The sequence below is a fragment of the Panthera pardus genome, unplaced genomic scaffold (genome assembly GCF_024362965.1).
Source record: "Panthera pardus isolate Hobbes unplaced genomic scaffold, ASM2436296v1 HiC_scaffold_22, whole genome shotgun sequence".
NCBI lineage: Eukaryota > Metazoa > Chordata > Mammalia > Carnivora > Felidae > Panthera > Panthera pardus.
In genome coordinates, this window is record NW_026526788.1 from 36,614,022 (window position 1) to 36,640,471 (window position 26,450).

The 26,450-nt window shown below is 43.6% G+C and overlaps 1 protein-coding gene across 36 annotated transcripts in view; it reads right to left on the reverse strand.

Moving 5' to 3' along the window:
• The window catches only part of KCNMA1 (potassium calcium-activated channel subfamily M alpha 1), a 722,982-nt gene that overhangs the window by 108,217 nt on the left and 588,315 nt on the right, over positions 1-26,450 (reverse strand). For 17 of the 36 annotated variants that reach the window (XM_053909602.1, XM_019444667.2, XM_019444671.2 and 14 more), the window contains one exon: positions 22,978-23,054. In XM_053909602.1, the coding sequence (XP_053765577.1) occupies positions 22,978-23,054 (77 nt within the window). Of the gene's footprint in view, positions 1-12,373; positions 12,548-18,924; positions 19,167-22,968; positions 23,055-26,450 lie in introns of those variants that run through there. The other 19 variants (XM_053909597.1, XM_053909605.1, XM_053909598.1 and 16 more) reach the window with 4 other exon arrangements.

Genomic DNA, 26,450 nt, shown 5'->3' on the forward strand with positions numbered 1-26,450 from the left:
AAAATGTACCTAAAGCAAGGTGTCATTTAGGAAATTTTCTCGTATAACAAAACCTGTGTTATAAATAACTAAGATTACATCTATAAAATGTTATATTTTTAAAACGGCAATAGAGAAGTCGTGGAAAATATAAGTCACTGATACAGTGAGCAGAGAAACACTACCTGTCATTTTTCAGAAAAAGATCACACAACCGTGATAGCAAAGGAACACAATAAAAGGAAGAAACAGGGATGTGATAGGTGACTCTGATTATATCTGCAAAGGAAACTGTGAAATAAATTAACACCCAACAAGCACCCACGAAGGCATATTGTTTTAGCTTCCCCGCAAGTGCTCGTTATACAGCAGAGAAGGCTGGTGATTTTGTAAGAACAGAAATAAGGTGTAGGCTGTGAAATCTGGTGGTGATAAGTAATGACCACACAACTTACAACTCTGATTTGATCTCTAACAGAAAAAAAATAAAAATAAAAAAAAGTACTCTACGGGATAGATGTATGCAAGAGCGATCGTATTTTTCAGTTGAAACAAATAAACCCCAAATGGGATCAAAGGGCTCCAGCAAATGAAAAATGACAGTTCCTATGTTGCCCTGATTTGATCTCAAGCAAAACTACCATGCTGATAACATTCCGGAGGTTGGGAGGAAGGCAGGGCTTAGCTAAAGGATTTGGGCCCCATTTGGCCCAGATCCTCACACTAATCTCACTAATGAGAAAATCAACAAGAAGCAGAACTCGACTACTTATAAAGCAATTTAGGAAAGGTGATGATGGGAAGTATCAACACGACCAGACCTCAAAGATGGGTAGAGATCAAGACCATCATCAAGAAAAGAAATTCTGATAGAATTTGAAAGGAAAGAAGTGTCATCCCTCCCCACCCTCTGTTCCCCTCGTTTGCTCTCCAACATGCCTTCCGTCTTCCAGTAACACACTATCTGTGTCCGTGGTAGAAATGGAAAAGTCATAAGGCAATTTCGATAAGATAAGGGATGATGAGGCCACAGTCACGGGTGCTCTATGAGACAGGTCCTATTATTATCTCCATTTTACAGATGGGGAAACAAAGGGATAGAGAAGTTCTAATACTTGCCCAAAGTCCCACAGTAGTAAGGGAGGATGTCTATCCTGGGTTCCCTTAGACGAAATGAGAAGAATAAAGATTCATACATGTGTAAGCCATTACTCTTATTATAGCAATTGGCATGCACTGAGCATCCATTTGGTGAATATATCAAAACACGACTGCTCCAGTACTGATTTCCAAAGTCTGCAGAAAACACACAAATCCCACCGCTTCCCACCCTTTCCCTGCTCTGAGGTTCCCCAGAATTTCAGGCCTTAATTGCCAAGGAGAATCACTTAGCTCATTGCACAGTGAGATGAATGGCTTGGGAATCCCCAGCGAGATAGCTGAGAAAAGACAGGAGATGTCTGACTATCGGACATCCATCTTTATCTTCATTGAGGATATCTGCGAAGGAATGGCCCTTCCAGCAACTAGCCTCTTGCACGTTTCATATCCATGTCCCAAGACTTCCAGGCCACGTGATCGTAGCCCCTTCCTCTACCCTCTGCATTCTTAGCAAGTTTCATTCTATCATTTTCACAGGGTCTCTCTACTCTGCAGGTCACCATACTTTCTTTTTCAGTAACACCTGTTTAGGGCTTTGGCTTTGAAGCATCACTGCTGGATGTGTTCTCTCAGTTGGATATGTTACAGGCCATATGTGGAAATTTACTCATCTGCACTGAAGAAATGGCCAGATAGACCTTGACAAAATGCAGAGAGCAATTCAAAGCCACTCAAAGGTAAGAGAATGCTTGGTGCAACCTGAGAGCTCTGCAAGCAATCTGGAAAGCTCTCTGCCCCCTCCTTGTCTCAAGCAGAATAAACAGAATAATGACACTTAATAGGAAATAGCCATGAGACACACTCAGCCTTTGGATACCTTGAGGTGGGAAGAATTCCCACTTGGGTGCTGTTGGATTCGATCTGCCTACCTTAAGTCAGAGTCAATGATTCTAATAGTCATGAGTGGACTTAAATGTTCCCCCACATTGGGGCAGATTGGTGCAGCCATGTGCAAATGGTCACAGCTCTCCGCAAACAGGTCCCTCTCCTCATATTGGCCCTACCCAAGGCATCAGTATTTTTGTGCCACCCTGACTCACAGGAAAATGGTCAGTCTCACTGAATGCAAATGTCACAAGTCCTCAATTTTTGAGGAGAAATGCTCTACATACCCTTTGTATGGTGGTATCTCTCTCATTTGGCTCATTGTTGGATTTTTGCCTATTGTGATTCAATTCTGTCTAGATCTGTTTTAATCTGGATCTGATTTCATTGTTTCGAGATCTTCTTTCTCAATATTTAGTCTTCACAAAGAATATGGGATTGTACCTACTAGTTGATAATGTTCAAGGGTCATCAGTTATGTCCTTGATTTTCTTGCTACATTTCTTCCTTGTAATCTTCTTGTATCATATATATATACCATATATATATATCATATATATATACATGGTATATATATATATATATATATAAGGCAGTTTCAATAAGATAAGGGATATATATATATATATATATATATATATATATGCTATAAAGTTGTTTAGAAATTTTTAGGGAACTCCATGGATCCATGTGATCCTGCTTCTAGCATACCATCTATTCCTTTAACTGATGGTTGAGAATCCTTTCATTTATTCATTCTTTTACTCATCAAATATTTACTCAACTGGAATCCTTCAGGCCATTTCCTACTCAGGTATTCTTGCCAACACCTGAAGCCCAGCCAATGATGCCAGCATGCTGCATTTCTGACCTTGGAGGGAAGGAAGGCAGCCTCTATGTCCTTTCTTGACTGAGTGCAATCCAATAGGCCCCAGCCCAGAAAGATGCCATTGGCCAAAGTGGAGATCACTTTACTGCAAGCAGTCAGCTCCACTCCCAGAAGATGGCCCACGTTCTGTGGCCTACAGATGCCCCTTTACACACTATTGGTGCATCTTGAGGGACTCCAGCTCCAGGAAGCACTCTTTCTCACTTTGCTTGGTCTCTCAGTGCAACTGACCATCCCTAATGTTGATCTGCTTCAGAAGCTTCCACTTTGAGTTTGCATAGGGTTTTTTCTAGGAATATTTGGAATATTCTCTGGGAGTATTTGCAGTATTCACCCTGTTATATTGAAGGGGATAGAATGGGGGGCCTTTAGGTTTACCAGAAGAGATTCTTGATTGCTATTTCCCTTGTTTGTGGGAGGATAGCTCCTTCTGAGGATGACCAAGTGAGATGGTCAGAGAAGGAAGGTCTCTGAGTCTCCAGACCCTTCACCCAGTTTGTCTGAGCTGGACTCCAGAAGAATGTCTCCTCAGAACAAGAATCTATGGGCATGTCTAGAATCTCCCTCGAAACCAGGCACCATCTAGCCATTTACAAAAAGCTCCCTTTAATGCTGAGATTTTCAATGTGAGGTTCTGACAATGCTGGCCTTGTTTCTGCACATTTAGATTCCTCTTAGGAAAATGGTTGGCTGGGAAAGCAGAACCCTTGTAAGTAAATATGGGGATGAAGGATTCCCTGATTATCTAGGTAATTCAACATATTGGTTTGGGAGAACGCCTCTGAGAGAGGAAAACAACATACAGCCAATTGAGTGGGTACATTCTGCCTCATTCCACCCCCAAAGTTGGCATTCTCAGCACGCATGCCCCAGCACTGTCAGGAAACGTAGGACTCTAGTGCTTTTCTGTGTTTTAATGACCTTTTTGGGGTCAATGGCGTGTACAAATCCTACAGCCAAGGATGGCCAATATACAGCCACGATGAAAAAAAGGTCTTGTGAACAGAGAAGAAAACTGTACCATGGTACTTAGAAATGCCACATGACTTCCCCAGATTTTGTGTGGCAGCACTTCACAGGAAATGTGTTTTGTATTTCCACTGGAGTGGGGTAAGTGGTTGAAAACTACAGTGAATTTTCAGCGAATGGGATGTGAAGTACTTTATTATTGTTTTTCCTCCATAGATGTAAGGAGACATGCTGTCTCCCTGAGAAAGACACGGAGAGAAAAGTCTCATTGCCATATAAGGGATTTGAAAAATAATTTTCATGAGGTCAGGCTGAAGCTACCACTTGGAGCTTAAGCCAAGACCCTCGGGGCCGGTCACATGTCCCTGCTGGTGGTGCTCACTTGCTCTGTTTCTCTGCCCAGCCTGGGCCAATACCGTTCATGGCAGCAGTCCAGAGCTACCTGACTCTGTCCCCATCAACACACTCAAAAGACGTGAGCCCTAATGGAAATGGAGAGCATGGCAAGGGAGGAAGAAGAAACACGAAGTTAGAAAAGGAAAAGAGATGGAGATCCCCCAAGACTGGGGATAGTGGATGCAGCCTGGTAGGTCTCCAGTTCCAGCCAAGGCTTTAGTAAATTCCCCTCCGACAGAAGAAAACTTCACTGAGTCCAAATAAGAATCATGACTGCTGGGTCATCTGGGGAGAATTAAACTCAAGAAATTTAACTAATGCAACTCAACTGCTTCAGAGTCATTAATTAAACGTTCTTTAAAAAGATTTTTAATTTCTTGGATCTGCATTTGGATAAGTGCTTCAGCTGCAGAGTCCTGGACGCTGTAGCTCTGGCCTTCCTTCCTAGGGCTTCTCAGAGCAACTCTCCAGGTCTCCTCCGACCACAGCTTCCCCTCTGCTGGTCTTCCCCACCCTCAGGGGGAGTCTCCCAACTGTCTCATCAGGCTGGCCCCTGCTACTACACTTCTTAAAACAAAGTGTCTGTGGTCCTTTCCCAGATCAAACACTCTGAATGCTTTCTATTGTATTGCAGATTAAGAACAAAACCCCTTCAGGGTTCCTCCCCCAGGGAACAGGTCATAGACTCCAGCCAAACTGGGTGACCAGCTGTTCAACTATGTAAGTATCTGAGTAACTCAACTTACTCCACAGCCTGTGGAGGCACTCAGCTTGCTTTCGAATCCCAGCCCCACCTGCTGACTCAGGCAAGACCTGAGGCAAGTTATTGAACCTCTCTGTGCCTTAGTTGCCTCATCTGTAAACGGCACAGTTTATAGCCGCGTCGGTTTACAGCCACCTCAACCGCCAATAACAGTTACTACCTCGTGAAAAGGATTAAGTTAATATATATGAAGGACATAGTGTCTACAATGCAGAAAATGCTATGTGCTAGATTTAACAAGATATACACATGTATATATGTACACACACACACACACACACACACACACCCTGGCTGTGTTGGCAGAGCACCTTACACACTAAGAGCAGACCTTACACAAAGCCTAGTCTTAACGTGAATCTAAGTGAAGCTTTAGCCATTTCCTACCACTGCCACCTTAAGAAACCCTGGGTTCTGTGCAATGGAGGACAAATATAACAATAGATCTGCCTGGAGAGTGGACCTTTACTTGGATAAGACAAAAGCATCAACCTCTTCTCAAAAAGGGAGAAGAATTTTTCAGCACACCTTAGCAAGCTTCACCCTTCTCTCCTCACCGATAAGCCTGATCTGTTTATAATCTCCACATCCACTCCCCTCTGAAAATGGTTCCCCCTATGCTCATTGCTTCTAGGCTTAAACCTGAATCAAAGATCCCAAATGCTAAGATCTTTCCTATGAGCATGCAGGCAAATGTCTTGAATCTGTTGGGCCAGACGACAAACGTCCAGCTCAGATGAAGTGAAGCGATGGGCACCATCCAAGGAGGGGGAATCCCAGGCGTGACTGAGACCAGGAGACCTGCACATCTAGGGCTTGTTTCCATCTGGATGGGACTTGAAGGCAGGGTGTGGTGGGGCCCCATGCTGCCGCCCCACAAGACTCTCTTCAGTGACTTAACACCATTATTGGTCTGATACTAATTTGAGACGATGCCCAATCGCATCACAACAAATTAACTGCAGACACGCGATGGCAATCAACTCAGGGGCCTATCCTGAACACCGGCTGGGGGATTCCCTGTCTCCACGAGCCGCACGCTCCCACAGATGTTTCTAAAAGCCTCTTCCCAGAGGCCCATTTAGAGAGAAATTAAATGCAACTTTGACTTAATTAACGTTTTAAATGATAATGAATACAATGTAGATTCATAGGAGGCATTTACATTGTGTTGTAAAATTGATAAAAATTTAATAACTCTTTGTTAATAAGTTATGTCTCCCCAGACCCATAAAGCCTAAGGCACTGCAAACTCCAGACTGGGTCTAATCCGGGCTCCTGGTGCAGGTGGAGGAGGGAGGCAGAGATGGACCTGACATTTGCTCCAAGCCTGCTCCAATTCAAACCTCTGCTTGTTCATCAGTACTTTATTTCATACAGTAAAGGTCAGCATTTGGGCTCAAGGCAGAGCCTTGACAAGAAAGCTCAAGTGAAAGGCGGACTGGCCCTGGCATCTGTCGCCCGAGATAGTGGAGGAGGGAGGGAGATGGAGAGCTAACTGGCCACATCTGTCCTCCACCATGGAGGGAAGATGGAGAATCCGCTGCCCGGTGGTAGGGGCTGTCAGGCTGAGTAACGTGACAAGCGGCCACTGTCCTGAGTAAAATTGCAAACATAATTTCCACGTCACCTTGCAAAAAGACCTCTGCTCAGCTTACTTGTGGCATGCCAACGTCGTTTCTAGTTTGTCCTTGAAGAGCTGAGTCACTTACTAAAGTGTCGTACTCCTGGGAAGGGAGGTGTCCAAGTGACAGAGGGACACACAAGGGACCCTTCCATCTTTCCTCATTCTGACCTTTCTACTTCTTGTCCCCTAACTCTGTTTCAAAGTATTTCTTTTGAAAAGTTGGCTGCCTTTTGCCCGAATATTCCCTCTCTCCTTTATCTGTATGAAGTGGTTCTTCATAGAATATTTAGCATAAAGAATTCAACAACACCTTTTGTGGGAGAAGCACGAGGTCCCCGAGTACAAGTCAACTGCTTCACCTGACACCAAACTAACGAAAGCATCTATTTATTATGAATGAAACCCTTTAAAGATAGGCATTTGAAGAGGATTCTTTGCAAAGGAAATTTTGCCCATGTATGATTTCTTGCCTTGCAAAGCTGATTTAACGAACTGACCACTGTGGAAGCACGTGGAAGGCATATTCCCAATCAACCCATTGTTAAAGGTGGCTACCACAAAATCGAGTGAGAGGCACTGGCTTCTGTAACCTTGCCTGCTACCAACAAAAGTGCCCGAAGACGCCCTCCCAGGTACATCGTCAGTCTCCTGGAAGGATTAAATGGCTGTCTGGCCCTAGTTGCCTTCCTGTTTTCGCGTACTGCAATGAAGTGCAAATGGCCAAACCAGGGAGTGTGCACTGGGGGTAACAAAGAACTAGAGAGGAATCCAAAGGCTGCTTCCATATTTACTGTCATGGGTATAGAGAAGGAGAGGGGTAGAGGAAGGAAGAGTCAGAGAGACAGATCATACCAGCATGCACAAGAAAAATAGAAATTACAGACGCAGAATGAATGGGCTTAAAGAATGCATGGAATACTATGTTTAGCTGAGTTTCCTTCGACTCTCCTGTTTCTATCTTTCTATCACTGATGGCTGTGGTGGGAAGAGTTTTCAGTTTCAGGGACCAGAAGTAAACGTAGATTCATAGGAGGCATTTACAAATACAATTTGATGGGAGCTTGAGGGAGTCACCCAAAACTACACACAAAAAGAATCAGATAATGATAGGCTGTTGGTTTTTAAATACAGCTTATTAACTCAAACCCCTCCTTAACAGGCATTGGAGACTGTCCGTGCAGGGTGTGTCCTGTTATAGACATTTTCCTAGAGCTATTTCCACCCCTTGCCCTCGTATCTGATTTTATGTACTTCAAAATGCCATTAGTTCACTCGAGTGACTTTAGTTCTATTGACAATGTTAATTCTCTGCCTGTACAAACCAAAGGCTACTCGGGATAAGCTGATTTTTGTTTATTATCTGACAAGACTCAAGATTACACTAAACTGATTTTGGTATGTATCCCTTCAACCTAATGGTATTGGACTTGTCCTCTCAGCTTAACCATTGGAGTTGAATGCCTCCTTGTATTATATTTATACCCGAAATAAAAGTCACACGCCATTTAAAATTAGCTACAGTAGTTTGCAAAAGGGTGTACGTAATTGCGCAGGTTTAAACTATTAGCAGATTGAAAAGTGGGTGTGAGTGATCGCATGTGTACTTTAGCTAAAACTATTTCCAAGTGCAAGTCTAAAGATCTGTTTCTCTTCCAGCACATGATGAATTTGTTCGTGCCAGGGCTGCTGACGGTCTGTGGCCAGCACTGTGTCACACAGGTCTCAGGAGGTTTGAATCAATAGGGTCCTATATGTTGACACTGCATCATAATTTCCATTGTCCCTCTCTATTAGACTTAGCAATCACATGAGGCAGACTGAAATAAAAGAATAAATTCTGAACAGAGAAAAACCACTACTTTATAAACCTGTATGGAGGGAAAATGGCCCTGATTAGAACTTACATCTATATTTACGTGTGTGTGTATGTGTGTATGTTGCTAGACATAATTATATATATATAATATATATGTATACATATATATTATATATATATAATATATATGTATACATATATATTGTGTATATATATATATTATATATATAATATATATATATACATTATATATGTATATATATTATATATATATATATAAACTCTGTAAAAACTCTGGGCCCATTTCATTCTGGTGTCCTTTTCTGGTTCTTCTGCCCAGGATCAGCCGGAATAGAAACAAAACCAGGATGATCAGAAAATGAGGTTTTGTGCACCGATTCTAGCCTACCATATGGAACAATTCAGTCTTGTCGAAAACATAGTCTTGGATGAACTCTTGCTGGTCACTATTTGCTTTACTTTTCTGACACTGTTTTTTTTACGCCTTTTGTAAAGGAGTCCTCCTTCTCTGAAGATCTTTCTGTCTGCACAGTCTGACCTTACATCTCTCGAATTCAAAAGAAGACAACTGTTGGAAAAGAACGTGACTTTGCAACAACAGATCCTCGATGATGGGCCACACCTCCAAGGAGAGGTGCCCCGAGCAAGCAGGCCCTGCTGTTAGAAGGCAGATTTTTAAAACTGTGTGAACATTTTAATATATTACTACTCCTCTGGGAACTGGCTACTTTTCTCCCCACTTCAGAAAACACATAATGGGACTTTGTGTTTCAATTTAACGTCCCTTGAAAACGGAAATCTTTCCCCTTATGAGGAAAAAAAAAAAAAAAAAAAACAGCAAGGAGGGAGACTAAAGGCAAAAGAGAAATGAATTAGGCAGTCTCCAAAGAGCATTGGCTCAACTGGGAAACTGCGACCAAAGCAAAGCTCCATAATAATATAATGACCTTTAATGAGTGTCTTGGGAAACAATACGGCCCTAGCATAAAAGACAAAGGGCAAAACCCATCAGGGCTCTGCTGACACTAATTCAAAATGATTTTCAGAACAACTAAAGAATGTAAGAGAAGTAATCTGATCCGCCCATCTGACCTCACTTTGATTCAAGGGCCCTTCTCCTGCCATTTCTAATTGTCAAACCCTCTACATCTCACATCTGCTCATATTTAATGAAAAGCCCACTCTCGCCACTGCTCTTTGAGTCCACCAGCTCTGTCAAACGGGCACCACCCAGCCCCACCACCAGCAAGGGAAGCCCAGGGATTGCTATTGGAGCTCTGCCAGTGGAGTTCTGCGTAGAGATAGACATTTTTTAATTGGAGAAGAAGGGTTTATGTGGGCGCATGAAGGGGCTCAGGTTGGAATGGGTTTTCCTAACTTATTGTTAATGGTCAAAGGTGCGAGGACTCACATGGGGTGGATGAAATCTTCTTTTGTTTGATGGTGTGAGGACGGCGGGAAGACTGATGAATCAGAGGAGGCGACCCCCACACCCCACCCCTGAGCTGTCAGTACCAGTTATGGCTTCAACACACAGCCCAGAGCTCCATGTTTTCCACGGTGGGGCTCATTTGGGAGGGCGGGAAGGACGACAATCTCACGCACAGGATGTTTCTGAGAGGATGGGACAATCCCACCCTAAGTTTTTCTTCCCCTGGCCTCCATCAATGCTGGGATTAAGTTGCAGAGCTGAGAAATCCCTCCAATTATGGTTTCTCCTGTATGAAATGGAAATTACACACACTGGGTATCATGAGCCCCACACAGGGGACACACATTTTGCTGTGATTGGTATGGGTGGCCAGTGCCAAGACACGACCGCATACAGCCCGAATGGCTCCTTCCTTTTCTCCACTGACTCTCTAGCCAAGGTTTTAGAGCCTAGTGGTTATCTGAACACAGAAAAAGTGGTGCCTTAGGCAGACGGGTAACCCCAGTGGCTGGTGGTTACTTTTGCTGCCATCAGTCAAAGATGTGGCCAAACTGTGCCACCATAGCTCACTCCTTTGCTCCTCCCCCACTAGCTCCTGTCTTTGAACCCAGTGTTTTGCCACACATAGTAGACCAACAAATTCCTTGTGTGGTTGTGACCAAGTTCACCTTGCAGGGTCATGGGAACTAGCAAGAATTCTCACAATGAGAATAAAGGGGTAAAGGTTCACACTGTGGCATTTGTATGAAAGGAAACTTTCTTCCTAGGATTTTAGGCTAATGTGGTTGGCACAGTCCAAAATCCCTCTCGATACGACCTCCATTAGGTATCACTTTTAAAACTGAATCCTGTTTCTTGGCACTGGTCTGGAAGAATAGTGAATCATGAAAGATAAAGGATGATTAGCTCAGTCCTAGATACAACTTTCCCAAATACCTTCTAAAACAGTTCAATGCACAGATTGTGCCTCAGTCCTGAACAGCAGGTTCAAACACCAGCACCTGACATGGCACACTGCTCCAGGGCATACAGTGAAGTCAGGACTCCTTCAGCCCTGGGAGCCTCTATGGATCACTGTCCCACAATCACCCCATGCTGGGACCATCTTCAACACCCACGCAGGTGAATCAGCAAATTCTTCGCAAAATGCTCAAGAGGGAAGTGCCCTTCCCTTTCCCTCAACCCCTTATTGTCAACATGAATTTACTCCTGCTGGTGAAAGTTTATTTCAACCAGCTCTGGGCACTGAGAAAGAGAGAGAACATGTGGCAATATGGTTACCAATAAATGTGTCGGGTGCTTTCAAGAGGAAGGGATGAAGTACAGAACACAGAATTATCTTCTACCTCTCATGCTACCAAAAATGTGAAAATAAAGTTAGAGCCACACTTGAAGACATCTAAGTCCTCACAAGGAAATACAACCTCTTCTGCCCTTAGATGAGGACCCATATCTCCGCATTTCGGTGTACAGACTGGAGCTTCCAATAACATCACCCATGAACCATGTCAGTGAAATACTGGCAAAGACCACGCTGAAGAACAAGGAAAAGGGAGATCTCAGAAATCTGGTGTATCTCAGTGCTGCCAGCTGCAAGACCTTGGCCAGTTCTTTAAAACCTCTGAAATTGTAAGTGACGAAGAAGACTGACCTCAAAGCCTGGTGCAAAGGACTCTGGGAAATCATGGCGGTTCACGGCTTACAGGTTTTGTTTTTTGAAATCACAATGGCTACAGGAGACCTTAGTTCAACAGAGGGTTCTATTTGGGGGAAAATGATGATCCTTTGAACTAGTCATCTGAGAAGAGCCCTAGACTTCATCAGTCAATATAGGTTTACAGATTTAGAATACTTGTTCCTAGAACATAGGACACAATCTGGCACTGGAAGAATGAGATACAGGTTAAAAAGACAAGGTAAAAGAAAAAAGAAAGAAAAAAAGAAAGAAAGAAAGAAAGAAAGAAAGAAAGAAAGAAAGAAAGAAGGAAATCCACATTCATCCTATCCCTGTTGTGTTTTGGAAATGATCTAAGCTCACTAAAAGCAATTGAATGGTCGAATTGGTTTCTTCTCTCTACGTGTTTCCTCTCCTTCCTCCCTGCAACCCAATCCAGTGTAGAGCCTTTACCCAAATATGAAGATAGGCATTTCCACACATCTTTGTAGTCATAGGGTATTTGATTTGCTGTCACATTAATTTCCATTTATATTTATTTAAAGGACAGAGAGAGGGAGAATATCACTAGACTAGAATATCACAGTTCCGCACACCAGTACGAGAAGCACAACAAGTTAACAGAATGGGAAGGGAGCCTTCCCCAGCATGTACACAGGGACACAGGCAGAGAGGACAACATATCAGTCACCACACAAGATCACACTGGGAAGAAAACATCAGCTCCACAGACTCACAGAACCACAGGGCACGACACAAGACGGGGATGATACCACAGACAGCACAGACATGGAACTCCGTGTGTCGGGGTTAAACTTACAGGCACGGAAACTGGTGGAGCAATCATTAACAGAGACAGAAGAAAGTGGGAAGGTTCTCTCAAGGGTGTCCATGTTACCACGCACACGGCCTGACATGCACGAGCAGTCACGCTCAGAACGTCCGCAATCAAAACAACATGCCCGTCTCATTCTCTTGTAGATGGACATCTTGGCTATAACCATGTGGTTGGATGGGAGGAGAGGAAGAGCGGTAGTTAATGGCAAGGTCACACACAGCAAGGCAGCTGGAAGGGAGCTAAAGGGATTTAACACAGGTCTTAGTTCACATTAACAGTCTTGACCCAGAAAAAAATGCAGAGTGACTGCTGGTAACAGTTTGGTTGTACATCAAAAACAGCAGCGAAAATATAAATTGCCTTTATAGTTCCCCAAGGCTGTTGTGTATTATTTTTCTCCCCTAGGTAAAGCGGGTGACTACAGGAAAAGGGCATGGCTGATTACAATCGGGTTCTCGGATGAGAAGAACAACACGTTAGAAGACAGCAAAAATGTAACCGACATTTTTCCCCTGGCGCAATTAATACAGGAGGTCAAAATATACACACAGCCAATCAATTAATTGCTTATTTGGTACAATAAATGGTTTTTGCGAGTTGCAAAATATGTAATATGTAGGCTTTCTAATTTCCCTCCATTTCTGGGCATTAGGCAGAGCCTAGGACAAGCTTTCATCAAATTAGATGTGAAACGATTACATGTTAATATAGAATCTGAGGATGCCTCTGCTGAACTTCCCCAGAGTGAGTTTACATGATGCCTACAGGAATTTAAATTTACTCTTGACAGAACAAATATCCAAATCTGTCCATATAAGAAATGCAGCTACTCAAGGCTAACGCTGCGTATTTGACATTAAAGGCAGTTCACAAATAAGAAATCACCAAAAGCATATGAGATGTTGGTCTATTGGAATGCATTTAGCTACTCATGGGTGTATTTTCTGCTTAAAGCCGGGAGAATCTGAAAATCGCATCTGCTTTTCTCTCCCCTACCCCCCCCCCAAAATTCAGAAAGCCATCGGGTTATTGGTTAATCATAATTTTTTCTAATATAGGAAATATCGGCCAAAATAGACCAGAGGTTATAAAACATGAAGTAAGAGATTAGGTCCCATGTAAAATATCTTACTTATATTTACATGTAACATTGATAGCTCTTCTAAACTGATATCGTAGGAGCCTGGGGATCCAGCTTGAGTGTTGACCTACAAAACTTGCTGGACATCACTGCAGTGGTTCTCAAAAACACTTCACCCTTATCCTTCAAGCCAATTTATATTTCAGTCCATGAAGCCTTTTTGTGCCTCATTTTGATGCTACAACAGGCAAACGTGTTTGCTTATCACTTAGCATGACCCAGCCTGCTTCTCTCACAGGATTGGAGAATAACTTGTGTTTATTCCAAGCATCATAGCCAAATAGCAAGGCTGAACTGGAGAGGTGTTATTCCCCGCGCCTACACCTTCCATTTTAAAAGTCATTCTCCCCCCCTCTTTCTTTTTCTTTGTGGAGAATGGTTGCACTCTTACTTTAAAATATGGCTTGTGGTTTTGCCCTCTTTGAATGTTACAGTCACCAGGAAGAGGGGTTTAAATCTCTCAAATGGGTCAAGTCCTGTTCTAAGACCTTTATGACTTGCCATACAGTATATTTGTCAAGCAGGGGTAACGTTATGATTGTGAAGAACAGGCACTGGGGGAGATGAATGAGAGATTCATTCCTGTAAACTTGGCTCCCATTTTTAGTGACATGTTCTTTTAGCATCCTCACTAGCTGGTCGTTCAGATCATCACCATGCAGCCCCAGCCCTCTTCAGTGCATGGCACATCATTCCTGAGCTGAGCTTTTACAAAAAAAAAAAAAAAAAAAAAAGGAAGAAAGAAAAGAAAAAAAAAAAAAAGTTCCACTATAGCATTTGAATTGGAAGACTTTAGAAGGCATGGTGTGAATGCCCAGATACCCCAGACAGTAGTAGCTTAAGTCAAGAAAGAGGAAAAAGTCTTCAGCGGAAGACATAAAAATAAAGTTATTTTACATGCATCCAGATCTGTTGTACAACTTGTAGACCGCTCACTTGTTTCTTGCTTAGTTCTTTTACTGGAAATATTGATTTGTGATTTACACAGAGGAGGGAAACAAAGATGATTTTTTGTTTCACTGTAAATAAATTGTTTTGAAAAAAATTTAATCAAATGCTGTAGCAGAAGAGAAGCCCATCAAACTCTGAAACGCTATGCTTCTCATTAGCAGCAGTCCCTGGTTTTCATTTCCATACTACCATTTTGGGTCATACACAATAATAGAATCTGACACATTTATAGGGAAAGAGAGTTCTTCTCCATATACCCGTCTTTAAGGACAAGGGGAGGGAGAATGAGGCGGGATAACTTTTGAAATCATTCTGTCAGAGGTAAGCCCATCCATCCTAATGGGTGATTTTCAGCCTCGTATTTGATAAGGGCTTCGGGAGGAAACAGAACCTCAACCCAGTGTCTCTCAGGAACTGTTTGCAACTGTTATTGCTGGCTGTTCTGGAGACCATGCATTGTTCTAAAATTTCATATTGTTAGCATGCAGGAACAGGCTGAAACTGGTAATCGAAGCAGCAAAAAACCATTTGCTATAAGAAGATTAAATGTTAATTATAAGCAGTCACATTCCAAAGCAGCATATGCATAAAAAAAGCAAACATGCTATTACTCGTCATTCCTCCCCAGTCATCATTTTTACACTCACACCAAATACAAAATAGAAATCTCAAAAGACACACAAGCACCACCACAAAAAAACCCAGCAAGAATGATCAATGAGAGGCTCAAAGACAAGACAGAAACAGTTAAAAACGATTGAGCCCCATGTGTTGACAAACCTTTGTGAATTACAATGTCTAGACCAAGGTGCCACCGACTGGGAGGGTGGCTCTCGCTCTACTTCTGGAATAGTCCATTTTCATGGACACCCCCGCCCCTCAGATGTCTTCACCTATATACACTTCCGGGTCCCCCTTCTTAAAAGGAAAGGCCCATCTGACCTCCCTACTGGTGGAGTGATTCATCAGGATTGACGGATATGCATCCCAGCCAGGAAGAGCCTTCTGCTGTGCCCTTACACGAGTCATGAACATGAACAAATGCTTTAACTAAAAACGTTTGAGGATTTCCCTGCTTAGTGGTAGCTGTTTCAGAAGATGTGGGCATTCTGTGTGTAAAATTATACTCTCAAGTTGTAAAATAAAATTATATCGAAATTAAGTCTTGGACCTCCTGATTTGGAAAATACCACCCTTTCAACTCTCTCTGGTTTCCTAATCCTCCAGGTTTGTTTTAGTGAATCATGGATACTCAGAACCACTGGTGTTTTATTTCCATTTCTCCATGATTGTTTCCTTTTCTGGAGCTGATGTAGGTTAGAAGGTTAATTTCAGATATCAGAATGCCACTTAAAACTACCAAGGTTAGGTTTCAAAGAACAACGTTAAAAGTTTCGGTATTTATTTAAAACAGAAGTAAGTTTCTTAATCTACTCCCTGGACACATAAAGTGCCCTCTCACCTTTGGCGTTTGCTGGTTTTCTTTTTTACATAGTCACCCAATGCTCTCTTCCCAAATCTCAGTCCTCAGAAAAGGGACTTTTCCCCAGGATTTCAATAATACAAAGTGGATCTATGAGGACATCTAGTGGATCTGTGTGGAAGAGCAGCTAGTCGACAGATCACCTGAACCAGCTGGCCTTTCTACGAAAGGGAGTGGAAAGGGGACCCCGTGTGTCTCCAACAGTTGAAATCTGTGCATTTCAATCCAGTGGTTCTTACAAATCACAGTGGATGTTTAGGGGGCCGTGGGGGATGAGTGAATTCTAGGAGATGGTTCCAGAGTGGTCTAGAGTAGCAGCTTGCAAACACACTGGCTTTGTAGCCATGGCCAGCAGAGTGGGACCACTTCAGCACCAGTTGGCTGGATCTCCTCAAAGCTCTGCTGCAGCTTCCTGAGACAGGAAACAGACAAGAGCGTGTCTCTGGTAGGTGTGAATACTGTAGCTACTTGTCATTCCGTCTTAGGGCTTTTGGAACTTTATGTTCAATTAATTGGCCCCATAGGCCACCTTAACTCTGGGAAAGCAGAAATATCAGCCTCTGGGGACTCAGTTTTCTCTTTGGCCCACATCACAAGGTTCTTGTTCTTGGGCCAGTGCCACAGATTCAAAGAGATTCTAATTCTGTTGCCAAGAATTAGACCCTGGGTCTCACCTTCCTCCAAAGAACCCTGTCTTAGCAGTTTTACAATTTGAGAAAAAGCTTTTATATGCTTTCCTTCACCACAATGAAGTGGATATTCATCCAATATTTCCATTATGACTTCCTAGTGCTATTTGTAGAGATAAAATACAAGTATTTCCCTAACGGACATCATCAAAGCTATCTGTTTACTCCTAAAGTGTTTAAAAATGGAAGATGGCTCAGACGTACTCTTGGAGCACTTTTCCTATATTTTCAAAGGTCGTGATCATGTGAAAGGAAACCTGTAGAGAAGTGGCTGCTGTAGATGTGGCTCGGTTACTGCTCTGTCCTTGTGTCAAACTGACAATCAGCTGTCAAACTCAGGTTCTCTGCTGGCTAGCCCTTCTGCGCCAAGCCTGGAATGAAGAAGGAGTTGGACTCCAGCCTGTTCTCAGCACCATCTGCCTCCCGCATCAGCGACCAAATTGTCAGCCAATTTCCAATTGCAGAATCTTAATTTCCAGGGTGGGTTGGAAGGGGCAGGAAAAGCAGCACTGGACTGAGAGGTTCAGGTAGAGTTTTCCAGCTGCTGGAGAAAAAGTATTTTAGGTTCAAATGGAGCAGATTCAAAGGAAGACTAATGTGGAAGGAAAAAAGAGATAATCTGCCTTTCATTTCATAGATATTTTTTAGGCTGCAATCACAGGGTTAAAATCAATCCAATGAAGGAAGGATTAATTTGAAGCCTGACCCTGAGGCTGCTCTTCGTATGCTCAGCAGCAGCTAAAGTGATACGTAAAAGTACCATGGAACAAAAAGTCCACTGAAGCACAGCGTTTGAGACATTTTTTTGATGTGATACTGGGAATCAGAGAGCATTCTTTCCAGTCCTGTAAATGAGGAATAATGTCTTCACTATGCAAAATTCCTCCTATTGGCTTCTGCAGGGAGAAGAAGGATCTTCCAGGTGGTTTTCCAAGATCAGAAAGAGGGGAAAGAAAAAGCTAGTTAATGTCAGTAGCACTAAGTATATCGAATTAGTTGATATTGCCCTCAACACCACACCGTGGTTGCGGAAGGCAGAGGAATTTGGCACTAGAGTTGTTTGTTGACTGACATCATGTTTTCTGTCTGATTCTGAAGGATCACCAGGTACAGGAGGTGCCTCTGCAGGTATGAAAGTGGCACATGCCTTCGAGCCACCCTTCCAGATGTTCTGCAGATGAAGGGAGCCACACAGTCAACTTGGGCAGTGTTGTGCGATGAACTGAAGACGTCATTCATTTGTTTTGTTTGTACATTGAGCATTCTGTACCCTCAAACTCTGAAGAGTAGCCAGAACCAGATGACCCATTTGCATGGTACAAAGGCAATGAGAGTTCTGAGTGCTGAGACATCTCCAAATTCCAGGACCATTGGATTCAACTGGTCTGCAGGCTGGGTCCCGTTTTCAGGAGAGTCTCATGAGCATGTGTAAAGATCCGACGATGCTCACTGCTGGTGCCACTGAACGCAGCATTGCTTTGAGTCACACATAGAAACCCTGGCCCTAAAATTGCCACATCTCGTGGGTGAGAGGGGTCCTATTCTGTGAGTAAGTTAGAGGCTCAGAGACTTAACGTTTACTTGTTCAGACTTCTATATAGCTCACTAATGAAATGGAACATTCTCCTTGAGTCATCTTTCCTTGAGTCATCTTTTCCATCTTAAACAAGTCAATGGATCTTCCAAGATGCCTAACACCCATAGAAGAACTGGGTATGTCCTAGTGGGTACTGATTGAAAGAGAAACTTTAAAGCAAGGGAACTTCATAGACTGTAGGAAATAATTACCACTGAGGAAATATTTGTCTCCAGTAAGACTGTTTAAGATACTTACACTCCCAAAGTTTGATGTCCAATTAATTCTTTAGCAAGCACTTTCTCATATAGAGAGGTACATATATTATAATAAATACATCACTCTCTCTATAAAATATTTCTGTGCTTATATATAAAAATGTTCATTTTTACATATAAAGTACTGGTACATATCATATATATATCACAACACAGGAATATATATGTAGCATGTGTGTTTCCTTCAGGATAGGAATTCAAGCTCAGTAGCAGAGACCAGATAAAATTTATCAAAGGCAAGCATGACAATGACCCCCAATTGACGAGGCGTCTACAGCTATAGTGGTAATTACCTCAGCCTACTCAGCGTCCCCTAAAGGTCCGAGACAAGGCCTTCAAGAGAAACACTGTTGTCAAGGTCTTATTTTCAAATGGAAAAATAAGACAGTGCCAGAAGCTGGCAAGAGGCTGGGGGGATGGGAAGATGAACGGAGGGCGGTTCCCTGCTCTCAGGGGTCTCCAGCTCCAGGCTACTCTGCAGACCATGTTGGATGAGGGAGTTGGGGCATGATGTCACTGCTACATGCAACATAAATACCAAAAGAAAAAAAGAAACTGAAACTGTACAGAAAATAAAAGAAGTATCTCTTCTAGAGAGAAAGACAGGGGGAACTGGACTCCGGGCTCCTGGGAACCCGTTTTACTCACAATATATCACTACCAGTGTGCAGTTAAAATAGAGTAGGGGCCGTATTCCAAGGCAGCAAAGAGGAAAAAAAATAAATCAAAAATATGTCAATGATTAGAAGTTCAAGAAAATTCCTTCAAACACATCAATTCAGACATGACTTGTCCCCTAGGAGTCCACCCTTTGGCAAACTTTTACAGGCTGGGGGAAAAAATGTAAATCATTAGACCAAGTTTGTTATACAGAAGAAGAAAATGGGTAAATAGTAGTTTCTGAGAGCTTGCTCCTTGGCCAGACAGCTGAATTTGACTCTCTTCCTTGATGGAATGCTATGAAGAAATAGAAAGAAATGCAAAAGTTAAACTATACTACCACAGGATTTCCAGATGGAATGCCCACACTCGAGATTGCTCCAGATAGTATGGCATGAAATGTTCAAGGTGAATGGGGAGGGTGGGGGTGGGGGTGGGAGGGGAAGAGCTAGGTTGGGAGGGGAGGGTTAGGAAGCTGTGGATAAAGACCACTGACTGTCATCAGCTCTGCCCTCATGTCATCAGCTCTGCCCTTGTTCCAGGGTGAATTATGATCACCTGGCCTAACAGGTTTGGACAAATGACTGTGTGGGTGAGCTGCCCTCTCCAACTTGGGGCACCAGGCAATGTGCATTCAAAGGCACAGGAACCACCCCCACCCCACCCCCACCCCCATCCCCGATGCATTATTCACAACCTTAGCTCCTTCTCTTGAAAGTTTCTTTGCAACAAAAACCTATCTTCTCCAATTTCCTGACTTGCCTGGTATGCATGGGGAGGTCCGTGTTCAATAGTTCACTTTATTCTGACCACTCCTTACACATACACATCTGCATCCTGCCCTCTGTAACACAGGCGGCTATGGTCTTTTAATTAGGAAGAACAATATTTGGACAATTTTGATCGTTATCAAACATTAACCTCACAGCCAGGGGCCTCTATGAGATGAGCCCAAGAGGGAAGGGGGTACAGAGAGACAGGGGCAAGACCCCTGTCATGCTGGCTCAGCTCAGAGGCAGTATTTCTGAAGCAATCCATGCCATGCATGGTGAGAGATCACACCCTTCTCTAGCTGGAACCAGCTTTAAGGGGAATGAAGAGAATAAAATTATTTCAAACACTTATGTGGCTCTCCCTCCAGGATGAAGTTAAAAGTCAGCTGCTGGGTGCTTGCCTGGAACCAGGGTGGAAAAATAACCTAGAGGCCAAATCCTCATTTCTAGGGACTTAAAAAACTTTCTGCTGAGTTCCTCTGCAGTGCCTACGAGGAACATTCCAGTATCAGAGCAGGGATCAGAGACACTTTCTCTCCATCATTCTGCCTTCTACCCTCGCCTTCTTAGAGTCTACTCTCTGTCCAGTCACCATGGAGGTCATCTAATATAGAAACTGATGCTATTGAGTTCTTGCTCAAAATCTTCCAAAGGCTATATCTGTTACAGGACTAAAACCCAGGTTTCTCCTCATGGCCCCCGTCTTCCTCTCTGAACTCATTTCATTCTGCTCTCTCCCCAGCCCCACCAGCCCCACTGGTCTGCCTTCCTTCCGTCCTTCCTTCCTTCCTGCCTTCCTTCAGCACTTCAAACTTATTCCTGCCTCTTGACCTTTGCCCTTGCTCTTCTACTAACCTCGACAGGGTCTCAGCTTCAATGTCACCTCCCAAGGGAGGCTTTCTGGCTAAAGCAGCGTCCCTGCAAGGTTCCCCATACCCTCAGGCAGTCTCCTCTCTCTTCATAGCATTTGACTCTACCTGAATCTATTTAATGGTTTCTATGATCATTGTTTGTCTCCATGTACTACTGTAAAGGCTTCAGAAGAACAGCGATGTTATCTTGTTCACCCCTCCATCCCTGGCACCAAGCATGCACCTGGCACAAAGAAAGTACTCAAAAATATGTGGATGCCTAATCAATAAGTAACTTTTAGTGATGCCCCGTGGAACCAGGTTCTTTGACAGATTATCTGGTTCTGGATTATTGGCCTTGACACTCTCCTGCATTTCCCAACCTCCTCTACTACAAAAGTTTCCTTACAATGCAGTTAACCATTTTGTATTTGTTGTTCTCATTTACTTCCACCTTGGGATACATGTTCCTCTGATGGAAAAAATCTGAGGGATGCCTGGTCAGCTGAGCTGTGTTTTTGTGTTCGCGACCAACCATGCTGGGATGCATGGCCTGGTAAGGAGGGCCTTTTGTATCATGGAGTCCAGGGGACTGGAAGTGAGGTGGGTTTGTTCTGGACCTACAAATAGCCTTAGATGCTCTTCCTGTTAAGTTGTCAGAATCAGAGAATTCTTAGACCTCTAGACTTTTGTCTGGATCTCTTTTTCTGAGACATCAATAAATACTCATCTTAGTAAGGTGTCAGAGCTAGGGGGAACAGGGCCATGGAAAAAGCAAAACAGTGGGCCTCAACTGCCCCAAACTTGGGAACCAGCCTCAGAGGATTTCTACAGAATCTGCTCTCGACCAAGAGTGCTCCCATGGGTATTTGCCTAAGAGCTCGAGTGTCTTCGTGCTTCAGCAGAATGATATTTATATCTTACTGGTTTACATTACTGTATCCCCTTTAGGAGTGTAGTGAAAAAAAGCTCCCTCTTTGGTTGGCCTATCCCAGGAATAGTGCTCTTCTATCTGGTTTCTGCTTGTGAAAAAAGTATTTTATGGGGCAATCTTTCATAACTGTGCTTCTACTCATCAGAGTCAAGGTCATTGTCTTGCCCTTCTCTCTTGCAGATGTGATTAGGGCACTGAGCGCACAGCATCGAGAGGCTTTTGTGTGAGCCTGAGCCCTGGTCTGTTGGGTCTGTGTGACTCTTAGCAATCTCATCCTCCCACTAAACTTGGAGCCTTAGTTTCCTCTTTTTGTAAAATGGAATTAATAACATCCCTTGACAATTACCCAGGGTTATGGTGAGGATCAAAGAAAATAATGATCATAAATAAGGAGCTCTGAAAACATTAAATCACCATAGGAAGGAAGGCATCATTATTATTGTTTTCTTTACGGCCATGAACAATTTCTATTAGGCAATGCAACATGATTACTGCAAAAGGCACGGCCTTCTCAAGGCAAATCCACTTTAGGTCCTGGTTTCTGGAGAGCTCACGACCCAACGTTCCTGACTTACCATATCTTTCTCAAGAGGTCACACTGGCAAGCTGCTTTGGAAGAGATTTGAGACAGGATATGCTAGAAGCTAAGGAGACCAATCTAGTCTACCCCAAGGAGCAATGGAGTTTGAGGTTGGTTATTGGAGCAATGGCAAACAAAGCTGATTGGTCATGGTCAAATTCTCTTCCTAAGCCAGCTGGAGGGTACCACAAGTGAAAACTCTGGACTTTGGTATCAAACCTTGCAGCAGCTCCCATTTGGGAGACACAGTCCTCAGACTCGGTTTCCCTTTCAGCCCTAGTCCCCGTGTTTACACTTGGTGGCCCCCCATCCAGTGGAAATCACTATGCAAAAAAATACTCCCTCTTCCATGGTCTTAGCAGTCCTCCTTCTCATATATTGTACTGAGTATGTTCAAGTGGGCACAAGCGCCTCGGCATCCCTTTAAGGTCCAGAGGTGGGGATTAGGCACTAGGTTCACTCAAAGGTGTTGATGGTGGTGATTTTTCATCCTTGCTCTAATAAAGTGAGGACAAGTATTTATTCCATGTCTCTTTAAACTGCTGGGCGAAACATAAACATATCCAAGAAACCTCTTGATGTTTAGTGTTTCTTTACTAGGAAAAGGAGAAGGGAAACAAATTTGGGGAAAAGGAAAGAGGGAGGGAAGGGGGAAAGAAACACTACTTACGCCGTTTGCAGCCACATTTTTTTATTCTTTTGGGATCTGTGATGTCATCATGACAGGCCTTGCAGTAAAAAAATGCCCTGGAGAAAGAGAATGGAAAAACTGACACATTTCATAATCCACCCGAATGAAATGAATACCACATTTCCTCCACCGTGGTGCCAAATTAATGAAACACGCCAGCACTAATTTCCTTTCATCTTTTGAAAGGTTTAGACTTTTACAGACGGAAATGTTTGTTGCAAGACCTCTTATTTCAAACACAGGACTCTGCAATTGGAGTTCGTGCTTCTTTTAATAAACCTTTCTTTGAACAGGAACGGGGTGAATGGCTGCTGAGGTGACCCCCTGCATCTGCCTGCTCATCCTTCGTTTTTTGAGCACAGCCTTCAGGGCTGCTCATCAAAGCATGTAGGCAACCAGCCCCAGGCCCTTGGTGGGGAAGTGGAATGTATCTCTGAAACCCTTGCCGTCTGGTCAGATATTTATTGAAGGGGGAGCCAAGATAAAGTTCCACAGTCAAATAAAATCATTAGCCTTGCCCCTCTGAAAGGATATTTCTTTTCAAAGTGAGAGAGGTTAAGGAGGAAGGTGGAGGGGGAAATACAAAAGTGATGGGTCAAGGGGGTCCTCTGTCAAATTTCTTCTGGCATTTCATAGCCCATACTTTGCTCCCAAGCTAGAACGATCAACTCCCATACTCTCGGCCCCAAGAACACAAAATAAATGGAGGTTTGCTTCTCACGGTGAAGCATAGCTCAACCGAGCACTGGAATGGGGTGGGCAGAAGGCACTATAGGGCTGGATACCCAGAGGCAGCAATCAATAAGAAAATCCCCTCATCTGACTTAAGTGTCAAGTTGTGATTATAAAGCACATTGGTTGTGTCCAGACAAGCGACAAACCAAGATCATTCAAGTATAGAATGCATAGGACCTAGAAGAACAGCACTGGAGGCCTACATCTTTTCAGGACGGGGGATTACTGGGACAAAATTCACTGGAACAGCCTTACAAGCTTCCGGATATGGGAGCTAACAAAATCCCTGGTTTCAACGTGAAATTGAATGGCAGGGATAAACATGGTCTTCCCTTGACCAAGACTATACAGAAAGAAACACAATTCTTGGCGATTCAATTCCCAGGTTCCTTTTCATGTTTTTCACAGGATTTGTACACGTGATTGACACCAGCTGAAAACCAATGTGGGATCTGGAAGAGATCTTGGAAGTCTCCAGGACTCAGTGTCCTCATCTGTAAAATGAGGAGGTTGTCACGACCTGCCCAAAGGTATCCTGTGCTGGGGTTGGTCAACTTCTAAATCCAAGCCCAGTGCTCTTTCCACCCCAGCATCTCACTCACTATTTCCCTAAATGCCAGTTTTCATCCATGTTGTGAAAAAAGGAAAAAGAAAAAAGGCAGCTGATTGTTTGCCCTGCAAGTGGCAATGTGGCTAAGAAGCCAATCAATGGTGACCTGCCTTGAAAAGGCAATGACAGGAAAGGAGGAAGCCTTTTTGTGTCCACATCCTTTGGCCATTTTCTCTCCCTATCTGATGCTCCTATACATAATAATAATGATAACAATGATAACAGACATTTGTAGGGCAAGGCTATAGGCCAAGCACTATTCTAAGCATTTATAAGTATCAATGAATTGATCCTTAAACAATCCTTTGAAGGAGTCATGATTATTATCTCTGTTTTACAAAGTGTATAGGAAACTTAAGCACAGGGAGGTTATGTGACCTGCCCAAGGTCTCACAGAGCCGGGATTCAAGTCCACACAGTCTAGTCCTAAAGTCCATGGTCTTAAACACATCTCTATTGCTGAGATGATGAAACCGTGCTGAGCCTGAGTGGACTGTTGAGAAGATAAAGTTGATTACTTCACAAATTCAAAGTGGATTCTGAAAGTGGCCCCATGGGGGCCAAACAGGTAAAGCTAATGACTGAGATGGGGCCACGTTGGGGGGGGGGGGGTCTCTGGTCTGTGACCTGGAGACATATCTCCCAACCAGAGGGAGCACCGTAGCTAAGCTCCAGCTGAGTTTTGCCAAGTGGAACTTCTTTGAGAGCACCACTGTCTTCTCCACTCACCTCTGCCTCTCTCACACTCACCTGGCAAAGCACACACCCTACTGCACACCTGCACCTGAGCAGCTGAACTGAGGAACGGAAACACAACTGTGTTGACTAATCTCACTTCAAATCCATGGCCACGGACGCCAGGGGCTTCTTCACACACCTCAGGATCTATTCCATATCCCCTCCTTCTACCTCAACCTTCTCTGCTCTCCTCCCCACTTCCTCTCCTGCTCATCCACCCCTTCCCCAAGTGGCCCTGTGTTGGTGACCTTGACACACACATCATCAAGAAGACCGGATCCACACCCTGCAAGGCTGATCTTCAGGGTCTCCTTGTCCTCTGCTTTCCTGTTGTGTTTAGCCAATGGGAGGAGCCAGCTGGAAACTGGAGGATGGGAAGAGAGGAATTCCTCCCTGCAGGGCCATGAAATGGTGGTGGCCACATCTCTATATTCCAGAGGACTCAGCTCCTGCCAAGTGGCCTTTCCTACACTACAGCCTCTCTCTCCAGGTTCTGATAACTCTCCTTCCCCTTGATTCTGCAGATCTAGGGCTGAGAGTGGCTCCACTCTGTTGCCAGCTCCGGGGTGCTTTTGCATCCCTTATTGGTTCTCCTTAACCCTCTGCCCACAACTTTTTATGTTCCCTTCATAAAACTCTCCTCCCTTTTCTCATTTAGGTGTGTCACCTGTTTCTGGCCAGGACCCTCCCTGATATAGCACCCAAAATGACACCTCCAGCTTTCATCTTCCCCCCAAACTCCAGAATCTTAGAGCTGACTGTCTACTTAACATAGCCAAATAGAATTCTTAATTTCCTACATCCCAAACTTGCTCCTCTTCCAGCTAAATCCAGTCTCAGTAAAGTGGGAAGCCAGCACCCACCCAATTTCATAGGCTCCAAATCTAGGCTCCATTCTTGATTCCTCTTTTTCCCCTCATTTCTTATATGCAGTTTACCAGCGGGTCCTATATATAGACTCTCTAAAATATATTCTGAACTGGTCTCCCTTCTCTGTACCTCCACTCACCAGTTTTACCCAAGCTTATCTTCACCTACACTATGCAGTATCTCCATCTGTTGGGCCTCCCACTCCTGTTACCCCACATCCCACTCTCTATAATGGAGAGGAAAGACCTTTCAATGATGTAAATCAGACTACATCACTCCCAGCTTAAAGCCATCAGTGACTCCATTTTATAACAACCTGACCCATACATATCAAGTCCTATGGGAGCCAGCCCTGCCTTTTTCTCTTACCTCATCTCCCCATACTACTCCTTCAGACACACTTTCCTTCCCTCAGCTCCCTACACACAACAAAACTGTCCCTACTTTGTCTCCTCTTCCTTTCCCATCTCCGTATGATGGACTCTTTCCCATCACCTCC